This window comes from Lissotriton vulgaris, chromosome 2_1 (assembly GCF_964263255.1).
Source record: "Lissotriton vulgaris chromosome 2_1, aLisVul1.2, whole genome shotgun sequence".
Classification (NCBI taxonomy): domain Eukaryota; kingdom Metazoa; phylum Chordata; class Amphibia; order Caudata; family Salamandridae; genus Lissotriton; species Lissotriton vulgaris.
The window spans coordinates 1,166,482,231-1,166,495,179 of NC_141687.1; the positions used below are offsets into that span (position 1 = coordinate 1,166,482,231).

Here is a 12,949-nt window from a genome sequence, read left to right on the forward strand (position 1 = left end):
ATTGTCCAGAGTCACAGAGTGGGACCCATGATTAGACTAGGCACGAGGCGAGAATTATCAGGTCCGGGGATATTGAGTCCAAGAGCCGCCGAGGCGGGAATTGAACCCTGGTCTTGGGCCAGACCTCTGCATCAGGGTCTGCCGCTCTAACCATTGAGCCACGCTTCTCCACATATGTAGTATTAAAGACTCAATTAAAGTACTACTAATGCTAGACAAGGTTGTCTCATCCAACATCAGTAAATCCTATTCCTTTTCACTTTGGAACAATAAAACTACATGCACTGCAAGCTCCCCAAAAATTGGAACAAAAAGGGCCAATAAAGGCATCTCCCTAATAGTGGATCTTTTCACTAGTACCAAACCTTTAACCTCTGCCACATTACAAGAGAAATACAACATTCATAATCTATACTTTTTAGTGATTTTCTAAAAATCAGGGTGAAGCTATCCAAACTGAGTCCACTTTCTTAATAAACATCATCTACCTCTCTCACGCGTATGCAATTGGGGAGTCAGGTTGATCCCAAAATTTACAAAGTGAGCCATTTAAAAACATTCTATCAGTGACATTCAGTTCAAATGGTCTTCATACTTTCTGTGCAACACAAAAAGATGATGGACGGAATGCAGAACATTGTCAAACATTCACCCCAAGTCACAAATCTGGGTTTAACCCATAGTTATTTGGCTCGCCACGCCATTTCAGTTTGGACACAGCCATATGCAAATCAGCCGTGACTCTGCTTCCTGTGGGAACCGTCAAGCCCAAACTGCCAGGCCAGTTCCTCCCTAGACCGTAAAACAAGCGTACTGGGACCGTTTTTGGGGCATCACCCCATATCAGCCAGGCTAGCTTGAAACCGGTGGCATAGCAAGCATGGGTACATAAACAAAGGAAGAGTGTCCGTCAGTGTGGGGTTAATAAAGTAGAAATAGCACGTAAAAATATGAGGCCAGCTGTGGTTGGTCAAAAGACTGGACCAACTTTCAAGAAAAAATGCATGTTTTTTTCAAGAAACCCTCACTCACCCTAGTGGTGACATGCTTCATCATCGGGTCCACTGGGGAGATCGAGTACCTCCCCAGTGTGCTACGACGCCAGGAGACTGCGGAGCAGGTTTGTGAGAGTGAAGAGTGAAAAAAGTTAAGTGTGGTTAAAAATGTCAGAGGTCACTATGGACATAGAGAGTCTGTACACCAGTATCCCTCAGGAAGAAACACTACGGGTACTGGCACAAGCACTGGACACAGTGACCTGGGAATACATCACGCCAAAGGCGTTCATCCTACAATGTGCAAGGATGGCACTTAAAGAAAATTACTTTGAGTTTAAAGGGCAACTGTACCTCCAATGCACAGGGACCTCAATGGGCAGCACCTTCGCTCCTAGCGTAGCGGGGTTGTACGTATACGTATTTAGCGCGCCTATACCTGTTGAGGCAACACTCGCTTACTGGTCCTGATGAAAGCCCTGTAAATTCATACACTTAAAGGGCAGAAACATGTTGACCTTCCCCTAACAGGGAAACACCAGTATTTCTTTTGGCTAGTTTCCCTGCACATAGTCTTTAATTTTAATATGTCAAGTTGACCAGCTAATAAATGATTTTTTGGTACAACCTCTGACATTTTTAACCACACTTAACTTTTTTCACTCTTCACTCTCACAAACCTGCTCCGCAGTCTCCTGGCGTCGTAGCACACTGGGGAGGTACTCGATCTCCCCAGTGGACCCGATGATGAAGCATGTCACCACTAGGGTGAGTGAGGGTTTCTTGAAAAAAACATGCATTTTTTCTTGAAAGTTGGTCCAGTCTTTGGACCAACCACAGCTGGCCTCATATTTTTACGTGCTATTTCTACTTTATTAACGCCACACTGACGGACACTCTTCCTTTGTTTATGTATCTACTGATTGGGGACTAAGAGTGCCCTCGAACCCTGTCTCTCCCTTTGTTGACGGATATCTAGCTGGACACAGCAGTGAGAGTTCCCCCTTCCTTGTTAATTCAATATACATTTTTCATAGATACAGTACCTGGTATCTATAGAAACCAAAATGGCAACACCAAACCTTGGATGGAAGCTGCTGAATTGCAGAAGATTGTTCCTTGCCGTAGGTTTGTGATGGGTCACAGTAGTGAGAGATGTTCCCTCGATCCTTATCACTACGTCCAAGAAAACTATTGATTCCTTGTTGTAATTGTGAGTGAATTTTAGATAAGGGTCAAGGGTATTGACCCAGCTCAGGAATTCAATAAGACTGTTTTCAGTGCCAGTCCATAGTATGAGAATGTCATCAATATACCTCCTCCATAATCCTATGGAGGAGGCAAAGGGGTTGGATGTAGGCAGGATATGCTTGGTCTCAAAATTGTATACGTACAACCCCGCTACGCTAGGAGCGAAGGTGCTGCCCATTGAGGTCCCTGTGCATTGGAGGTACAGTTGCCCTTTAAACTCAAAGTAATTTTCTTTAAGTGCCATCCTTGCACATTGTAGGATGAGCGCCTTTGGCGTGATGTATTCCCAGGTCACTGTGTCCAGTGCTTGTGCCAGTACCCGTAGTGTTTCTTCCTGAGGGATACTGGTGTACAGACTCTCTATGTCCATAGTGACCAGGATGACAGAGTCTGGTTCAAAAGAGATGTCATTCAGTAGCCTGAGAAGGCTTTTTGTGTCCTTCAGGTAGGTGCTGGAGTTTTGCACTATTGGTTTTAGATAATAGTCGCAGAAAGTGGATAGAGGTTCCAGTACTGAGCCAATGCCAGACACTATGGGGCGTCCTGGTGGCGGTAATACATTTTTGTGTGTTTTTGGCAATGTATAAAAATATGGGATCGTTGGACCCCCTGCCATAAGGTATGCCGCCTCATGATGAGAGATATGTTCGTTCAGCTCTGCCTCTCGTACAAATGTGGATATTCGTGCTTTCATTTCAGCAGTTGGGTCTGTGGTAAGAGGGGTATAGTTAGTTCTGTCATTTAGAAGAGTCAAGCATACTTTATCGTAATCCGCAGTGTCCTGGATGACAATCCCTCCGCCCTTGTCGGCGGGTTTTATGACAATGTCTTTGTCATTTTTCAAGTTCTCAAGGGCTTTGTGTTCTGCCGCCGAGAAATTGTTGAACTGTTTGGGATTTTCAAAGGCTTCCAGGTCTTTAGTGACAGCCTGTTCAAAAGTCGTGATTGCTGCGGGTATGGTATGTGGTGGTGGCATGAAAGTTGATTTTGGTCTGAATTTAGTGTCAAACTCTTGTTCATTGGTTTCAGACTGCTCTTTGGACTCAAAAAACGCCTTGAGTTTAAGTTTTCTAAAGAATTGTGCGAGCTCGCAATGGAGTCGAAATTTGTCCGGACGTGAAGTAGGGACAAAACCCAAACCCTTCTCTAGGACTTTAGTCTCGTCTGATGTTAGAATTTTCTTTGAGAGGTTTGTCACAAGACTTAAACCGCACTCGTGCTGGCTGTTGCTGTTCGACTGCGAGTGTGTTTCCCCACTGCGTCTTCGTCCTCCCAGGTCACTTGTGTGTTCCCTCTGCTCCGTCCCCGTCCCCACCCGCCTCTCCCTAAAAAAGGCATGGGTGGGTGATTTTGGGGAAAAAGGGGTTGCATGTAGGGGTTCCAGTTCATCATCGGGAACTGGGGTTGTTGGTAAAACAAAGGTGGGGGACCATTGTTAGGTTGACCATAATTCTGCCATCTTGGTTGTTGTGTGGGATAATTAAATCTGCCTCTTCCTCCTCTACGTCCTCTTTGTTTTGGGCTCTGGTTGCTCGTAGTGCTCCCACTGGACGAGTGGCTGTCTGAATCATCAGATTTGTTAGTGTCCTTTTTCGGTGCACTATAGTTAGGATCAGAGTAGGGGTATATACTTTCAAATTTAAATTTTTTTAGATCTTTTTGGAATTTCGTTAATTTTGCCTGCATCAGATTGTCTTTGTATTCTACGAGGTCTCTATTGATTTCGTCCAACTTTTTTTTATATCCAGTTATCGTAGCTTTGAACTGGGCTTCTGTCTGTTGGATCTCGACCTGCAGAGTTTCTGATAGGCGAAGTGCTGTTTTAATAATCAACACTAGCCAGTCTCTTGTGCAATGCCATGCAATCATGGCCCAATCCCTTCTGAAAGTGGCATCATTTAAAAATATCCTTGGAGCATTGGTGACCAATAGCCCTTTTGGGGCTGAGTTAGAGGTGAGGTATTGTTTCAGAATTGTGCCATGTAATATGGTTCTAATTCTGTCACGCTTGAGTTCAGTCAATTGTTCCCATTCTGCCGTGTGTGACACTGCTTGCGCTATTGCTGGGTCTGCAAATATGTTTGGATCTGCCAGTAATTCGTCTATTTCCTCCGTAGTGAATGATAATCCCAGGTTTGGTGTTGCCATTTTGGTTTCTATAGATACCAGGTACTGTATCTATGAAAAATGTATATTGAATTAACAAGGAAGGGGGAACTCTCACTGCTGTGTGCAGCTAGATATCCGTCAACAAAGGGAGAGACAGGGTTCGAGGGCACTCTTAGTCCCCAATCAGTAGATACATAAACAAAGGAAGAGTGTCCGTCAGTGTGGCGTTAATAAAGTAGAAATAGCACGTAAAAATATGAGGCCAGCTGTGGTTGGTCAAAAGACTGGACCAACTTTCAAGAAAAAATGCATGTTTTTTTCAAGAAACCCTCACTCACCCTAGTGGTGACATGCTTCATCATCGGGTCCACTGGGGAGATCGAGTACCTCCCCAGTGTGCTACGACGCCAGGAGACTGCGGAGCAGGTTTGTGAGAGTGAAGAGTGAAAAAAGTTAAGTGTGGTTAAAAATGTCAGAGGTCACTATGGACATAGAGAGTCTGTACACCAGTATCCCTCAGGAAGAAACACTACGGGTACTGGCACAAGCACTGGACACAGTGACCTGGGAATACATCACGCCAAAGGCGTTCATCCTACAATGTGCAAGGATGGCACTTAAAGAAAATTACTTTGAGTTTAAAGGGCAACTGTACCTCCAATGCACAGGGACCTCAATGGGCAGCACCTTCGCTCCTAGCGTAGCGGGGTTGTACGTATACGATTTTGAGACCAAGCATATCCTGCCTACATCCAACCCCTTTGCCTCCTCCATAGGATTATGGAGGAGGTATATTGATGACATTCTCATACTATGGACTGGCACTGAAAACAGTCTTATTGAATTCCTGAGCTGGGTCAATACCCTTGACCCTTATCTAAAATTCACTCACAATTACAACAAGGAATCAATAGTTTTCTTGGACGTAGTGATAAGGATCGAGGGAACATCTCTCACTACTGTGACCCATCACAAACCTACGGCAAGGAACAATCTTCTGCAATTCAGCAGCTTCCATCCAAGGCCACTGCGTGAAAACTTGCCCTATGGGCAATACCTCCGCTTAAGAAGAAATTGCAGCAGCACCACAGACTATAAGACACAGGCAAAGGACCTGAACTGTCAAACTGAGACAAAGAGGCTACCCTCAAGGCATCCTCAACAAAGGACAGACCAGGGCCCGGAACCAACCTCGGGAAGCCCTCCTTGAAGAGAATGTGAAAATAGACACTGATGTACCATTAACATGTGTGACCACTTATAGTACGCTTTCAGACAATGTCAAAAAATCTATAAATAAGAACTGGAGAATTATCACCAGTAGCATGGGTGATTGGGAAAAACCACTTTTTTCCTTCAAAAAGGGCAGAAGTCTCAAGGATGCACTGGTTCATACAAGGCCTTTAACATGCCCGTCATCACTTACCAGATCCGTCACTGAACCATGGCAGTTACCCCCCATTACTGGGCATTTTCCATGTACCGACTGCAGTGTCTGCCATTTAACCACCCACACCAAACAGCTAAATCTGGAACCGGGCAAAGTATGGACCCAAAAATCCCATACCAACTGTAACTCCACTAATTTTATATATCTGATTACCTGCCCGTGTGCCAAGAGATATGTGGGTATGACAACCCGGAAAGTCAAGACACGCATTGGCGAACATCGCAGTAATGTTCGCTGCAAGAAAGTAACCACCAAACTCAGCGAACATTTTCTGCAGGCAAATCATACCCCCAATGATATGACCTGGACAGTGATAGAACAGGTCAATAACCCCAGGAACAGAGAGAACATCCTGTTTGAAAAAGAGCAGCGCTGGGTCTATAGACTCAATACACATATCCAGGGACTAAATGATCAAATACCTTGGGCCAGCGTTCTGAAACAGTAACAATGATCAAGAATGAGTTTTTTCACATGAGGGCATTTACTAAGATTGCAGGTCTAACCATGTGAAAACAATGTATCACACTTATAATAATAACTCTCTTGATGCAGCACTCCTTGGAGACATTTACCTTTTTACTTCCCTTTTTTTGACCTTCTGTAATCAATTTTCCATCAGGTCATAATCAGCCATGAACTTTTATTATCAACAAAGTCCGCAATTTAAACGGACTTCCGGTCCACAGTCCAATCACCCAATCCTCTGAGGCTTGCGTTCCAAGCCTCGTTGAAAAACAATCCATTCCTCTATTCTTGCGCGCGCATGCGCACGAGGCTTGCATTCCAAGCCTCGCTCTGATCTCAAAGCCTCGAGCACATCGCTCGCGGGAGCGCGGGGCTTGCTTTCCAGGCCTCGCTTTCAAACAAACGTCTCCCATTGGCAGACGCCTCGACGCCTCCCCCTCTTAGCGCCGGGCTTGCCCCTCGCTCGTGATCCACGAGATCCAGCGGGGGACAGCTAGGTGCCGAGTGGGTGCTGAGCGTTGCGGGCGTAAGATCAACCATTTGGAAATCTTAATAAGCTAAGTGTTTGTGTGTGAGATTCTGCCAGATTCCTTGAACTCTCCGTTGTATGTTTGTTTTTACCTTAATAGGGTGTGCCATTGTCGCTCCCACCCCCCCCCTGAATCTATGGGGCGTGGTTCACATTGAGTACAAGTGAGGATAGTTTCACTTATATTTTTCATTATTTTGCGTGCCTAATTAAGTTCTCTAATTCCACGGCCAGCAGGGCTACGCTTAATTACAACGTAGCACTGCTTTTTACGCTACACCTCGGGGATCATTTCTCCGCCGCCTTACTATAGGTAGTGTTACAATTACGGGCAGCCGCCAGGCTTCCCACACGGATGGACTTAGCACTGCAAGCCTCCATTTACATTACCTCACCAATTGTGCAACGCCTTGTGCCAGATCACTCGATTCTGGTTTTAGTTGAGGCCCATCACCCTGGTTCTTGGGCACAACCTCTATTCTGCAATGCAATCCATCTCGGCCACGGCCATTGATAGGTTTGTTAGCACGTATCACGCCACACTATTAGTGTAACGGCCATGAAACATGATCAATAATGATTGTTTGCTCTTGTTTTTATGTTTTGTGTGTTGTTTGTCTGTCTGTCTACCACCTATCTACAGACTTCTGGGCTCCTTGCAATAGAGGTAAATCCCCTAGCCTTTTGGTTTGTATTTTTAACGCACCAATTTTTACACATAGTGCTACTTTTTAACTTTCACCGCCTACAGCAGGGTGGGCCTTAGCGCGCCTATACCTGTTGAGGCAACACTCGCTTACTGGTCCTGATGAAAGCCCTGTAAATTCATACACTTAAAGGGCAGAAACATGTTGACCTTCCCCTAACAGGGAAACACCAGTATTTCTTTTGGCTAGTTTCCCTGCACATAGTCTTTAATTTTAATATGTCAAGTTGACCAGCTAATAAATGATTTTTTGGTACATCCTCTGACATTTTTAACCACACTTAACTTTTTTCACTCTTCACTCTCACAAACCTGCTCCGCAGTCTCCTGGCGTCGTAGCACACTGGGGAGGTACTCGATCTCCCCAGTGGACCCGATGATGAAGCATGTCACCACTAGGGTGAGTGAGGGTTTCTTGAAAAAAACATGCATTTTTTCTTGAAAGTTGGTCCAGTCTTTTGACCAACCACAGCTGGCCTCATATTTTTACGTGCTATTTCTACTTTATTAACGCCACACTGACGGACACTCTTCCTTTGTTTATGTATCTACTGATTGGGGACTAAGAGTGCCCTCGAACCCTGTCTCTCCCTTTGTTGACGGATAGCAAGCATGGGACCCACTTCTGGGCATACCGTTCCCACTTGGTCTGAAAATGCAACACAGAAAGATAATGGATGGAATGTGGAACATTGTCAAACATTCACCCCCAGTCGCAGATCTGGGTTTGATCCATCATTATTTTTCTCGCCACACCATTCCAGTTTGGACCCAGCCAGGCTAGCTTGAAACCAGTGGCATAGGGAGCAAGACCTGGCTTGGCAGTTCGGGCTGGACTGGTCAAACTGCTTTGCATATGGCTGGGTCTGAGCTGGGGTGGGGAAGTAAGCTAAAGAATGATGTAATGTAAATGTAATGTAATGGTGTCTTGTAAAGCGCATGTATCACCCCACCATGGGGTATCTCAGCGCTGTAGACCGCTGGGGAACCCGTCCTGGCTTTCCCTGTGAGATGGTCCCTGCTGGGTATCTCCAAGGTGAAACCAGGCATCCCCGGCGTATGTGGGCCGTTGTGGAGATAAGGCAAGCTAATGCCCAGAGTTGCCGAGTATGATCCCTGGATAGAGTAGGCACTGAGGCGAGAATTATCGAGTCCGCTGACCCTGGTCCACGACCTCGCCGCGTCGGGAATTGAACCCTGGTCCCGGGCCGTCCTCTGCTTCCAGGTCTGCCGCCTCTAACCAGTGAGCCACACCACTCCACGGAGATTCAACCCAGATCTAATAGTTACTGGGGAAAAGTTTCAGCGCTATGTGCATTATCTCTTTGTGTTTGCATTCTTCATACTTCCTAAACAAAGGCAGAACACCTCCATCTGAGGAAACCTGGCTTAAAATATACTCCAACTCTATACAGGACAAACTTGTACCCTCCTTAATACAAACAATATTCTTTGCCACTCACTTTTCATACTGGACCCCAACTAAGCTTCTCAAACTAAAACCGCCAGACTCTGACGTCTGCGAGATCACTAAGCTCGCTTCTGCAAAGATTGATCAGACTGCAACACTGCACCTCACTATTGAGCAGTTGATGGAATGGAACTACCCCATCTATGTCATCTTCATCAACTATGAGAAGGCATTCAACAACCTGGACAGAGAGACCCTTGGGAAACTCCTCTGTCACTAGGGTGTGCCAGATAGCTCTTACAAATCATCAGGAACTCTTATGATTAAATGACCAGCAAGATAGTACATGGAGAACAACTCACGGAAGCCTTCAAAGTGAGGACCGGAGTCCGCCAGGGTTGTTCCCGCTCACTTTTTCTCTTCCTGCTGGCCATAGGCTGTATCATGAAGATATTCACAGCAAGGTGAAGAAATGGGATCAAGTGGACACCTTGCATCAAGACATGGACTTTGCAAATGACCTGGCCCTTCTCTCCCATATCCATCTGCAGATCCAAGAGAAGACTGACAAGGTAGCAGCCACATCAACACAATTTGGTCTCAACATTCCTAGGGGAAAAAATAATATCCTCAAAGCTAACACAGCCAGCACAACTGCAGTCACTCTTGCAGGAGATGCACTGGAAAAGATTAAGGACTTCACCTACCTGGGCAGTGTCATAGACGAGCAGGGCGGCCCAGATGCGGACAAAAAGGAAAGAATCGGCAAAGCAAGGGCTGCCTACATTCAGCTAAAGAAGATCTGGAGCTCCAAGGACCTAACGCTGCAAACTAAAATTAGGTCTTAAATACCAACTTAAAATCTGTCCTTCTGTATGGAGAAGAAACTTGGAGGACAACAGTGACCATCACCAACAAAGTCCAGACCTTCATCATCACCTGCCTGAGGAAAATTCTCCAAATCCGCTGGGCAAACACCATCAGCAACAATGACCTATGGCAGCCGACTTTCCAACTCCATGCTCATGAAGACATAATGAAAAGTAGCTGGGGCTGGATAGGTCACACCCTCCGCAAGTCCACATCAAAGACCACCAGGCAAGCCCTGACCTGGAACACTCAAGGGAAAAGAGGAAGGCCAACAAACAACAGGTGCCGAGGCATCGACGCTTATTGCCAAGAGAGGGGTAACACCGGGAGTCAGATTGAAAGAATAGCCCAGGACATAGGAGGCTAGAGAGTCCATGTTGATGGCCTAAACCCCAGTAATGGTATTAGGCATAAGTACACTGACATCTGCTGCACATGCAAAGAAGCCAGTGGTGATCCAGAATATGTTCTTTAAATGCAAATGGCTGACTTCCCACTGGGAATATATCCCTATCGTACTAAGCAAAATTGTCAATATGCCCATACTATTTGATTTTCCAACAATTACGCTGGGTCCATATGGAGCCGTTACCTCTATTGACCTCCTTTACTTAGAGCTTGCCATCTTAGATCTACTTATTCTTATTGTACTTAAAGTGATCCTGTTAGAGTGGAAATCTCCTAACAACGTTTCCTACCACACATAGTGGGCCTGGATTACCTACATCAGAAGAACACTCATTACTCAATCAAAGTGCGCTAATCACCCCGGTACATCACAAAGCATGTGGAGAACACTGCATACCTTCATACACAACACACAATAATCCTCTTAGCCTTTTTATAGTTTGCCATCCCTAGACTGCTGTTTGAGAACCCTATGACTGTGCCACATGGTATCTCTATAGACATGTATTAGTCACAAGAGAGACCATTTGAAGCTTTCGTTTCTCTAGACATGCTTATTTTTCAGACTATAAAAAAAAAGTAGCATGATCCATATATTACAAGCCCACTAAGACCCTTTTAGGTAGTTCTGGGCTTTGCACACACACAGCATGAAGTAGTAATAATTCCTTCATACACCCAAAACATCCATATATTATAAATGCAATCATACATTGTACTGATTCAATATGAATTCTTACCTCAAATATGCTGCAGCTGGTGGACTTTATAAGCAGCTTTTGATTGTAAGTTATGTTCATGTACGCCTCATTTTCAACAACGATGATATCTTTGGGAAATGGGCCCTGAAATTCAATTCCTTTTTCGCCATAGGCCACGGCTCTTGCTCCCAAAGCTAATCTGTGTGCAACACTTTGCTTATCTCGAGGATGAATACTAGAAAGAAAACACATCATCTAAATTATGGCGAAACTTGGAATTTAATTCTAGGCTCTATATCAACACATACGCACGTACACACATCAGTGAATCTGTCGATTTTGCCAATATCTTTTATTTACATGGTCGAGCTCTCTCCCTTATAGGGTGAACGTAAAATTCATTGATCAAAATTCACCAGTGAAGTCCTAGTCAACTGCTGTTTGCTTTATAGGTGGGAGTGGCATGGCCTGGTCTAAAGGGGGTGAGTTTAACAAGTACGGACGGTGTCTAGGAAAATAGGAAGGCTTAAGTGGGGCTGCCAACGTGTGCCTTGTTGTTGGTAAGTGAATAAATGATGTCTGGAGTGGGGGATGGTGGGACGAAAGCATTGTTCATTCTAAAAATTAAAACAGCACAGCCACGGTAAGCAGGCCAATGTTTTATGATTTTAACACACTATGCAAAGCACAGTAAAAATCTACAACATGTCCTCCCCATGACCTCTTCCTGGTCTCGAATGTCCATTGGAGTAAGAAATAGCAAATCAGCAGGATACACCCTCCTGAGAGAGATGCAGGGATGAAGGGCTGTGTAGGGTTCAGCATGGTGGGCTGACAGGCTGGACCTGACCAGAGGGGATTTAACTTGGTTGAGGGAGCATGGCACTAGCCCAATGCTGCCCTTCTCAGTACCTCACACAAGACGGACCAGTTTCTCACTGCTTCAAAGGGATGTTGATGCTTCCCCTTCTTTTTTCCCTTTAATTTATTTTAGGTCAAAGCCTACCAGAAAGCACAACTGTCTGGTTTGCTAACACATCAATGGGGACATTCAGAAAGCCTCACTGAGAATGCATTCCGCCCATTGCTTACCATTTATGGGCTTTGAGGTTTGTAACTCAAATTTGCTTGCTTTCTAGTTGCATGCTTTATTTTAGGATGTCCAGCTTGAGTTAGTCTCTTCCATTTCCTAAACTCTATTTACTGTATTCTTCCACCACTACTGAATTTCCATAAACAGGCCTTTAAATCTTGTTCTTATCCAGTCACATTTGCTGTGCATTCAAAGACAGAGGTCAAATGTCAGACTCTGTCTTTGAAGGTTGCAAAGTGTTTCCTTTCTTTCTCTGACTTCAAAGTGAGAGGATTCATGTGATGATCATATTGCCTACTCGGGTGTGCTGTAGGATGTTGTTTCCCACCACAACACAAAATTTAAGTGACTGTAAATAAACAGATATTTAAGAATATGGAAAGCACAAATAAAGCACATTTTCTGGTAGTTCTGAAGTGTGGTGGAAACAAATATATTATATGCTAAAAACAAATTAATACACTAGGTGATGACATTTCCACTCATTGTTTGTGCGCTGAATACTTCTATCAGTAAAACTGTATGTCTGTGCAAATTTAATAGTTATTTCAATTGAAAATGCCATGTCTGTAATGGCATTGTGCTATCACTCCATACATACTTTACACTAAGCCACTCCACGCTGTGCCACTGCACTATACACTGCACCACGTCACACTGCGTCACTGCACTAGACTCTGCACCACCCCACTCTACAACACTTCAATCAACGCCTTTCAACTCTACGCCAGTGCACTCTAGTCCATACAACTCTACTATGCACCACTGCCCTTTATGCATTAACTCGAAGCCAATCTGATCTACTCTGCACCACTGCACTCAACTCTATGCTCTTCACTGTGCTCTGAAACAATTTACGCCACTGCACTCTATGCCACTCTCCTCCACTCTGCGCCATTCCACTCCATTCTACAACCACTGCAGTCTACCCTGTGCCAATGCACTCCACTCTACCCCA

At 44.9% G+C, this 12,949-nt stretch overlaps 1 protein-coding gene across 1 annotated transcript in view; it reads right to left on the reverse strand.

Annotated features, from left to right (window-relative positions):
- The window catches only part of LOC147731747 (sialate O-acetylesterase-like), a 382,423-nt gene that overhangs the window by 20,445 nt on the left and 349,029 nt on the right, over window positions 1-12,949 (reverse strand). The window contains exon 10 of the mRNA XM_086956866.1: window positions 10,938-11,133. Within this exon, the coding sequence (XP_086812992.1) occupies window positions 10,938-11,133 (196 nt within the window). The remainder of the gene's footprint in view (window positions 1-10,937; window positions 11,134-12,949) is intronic.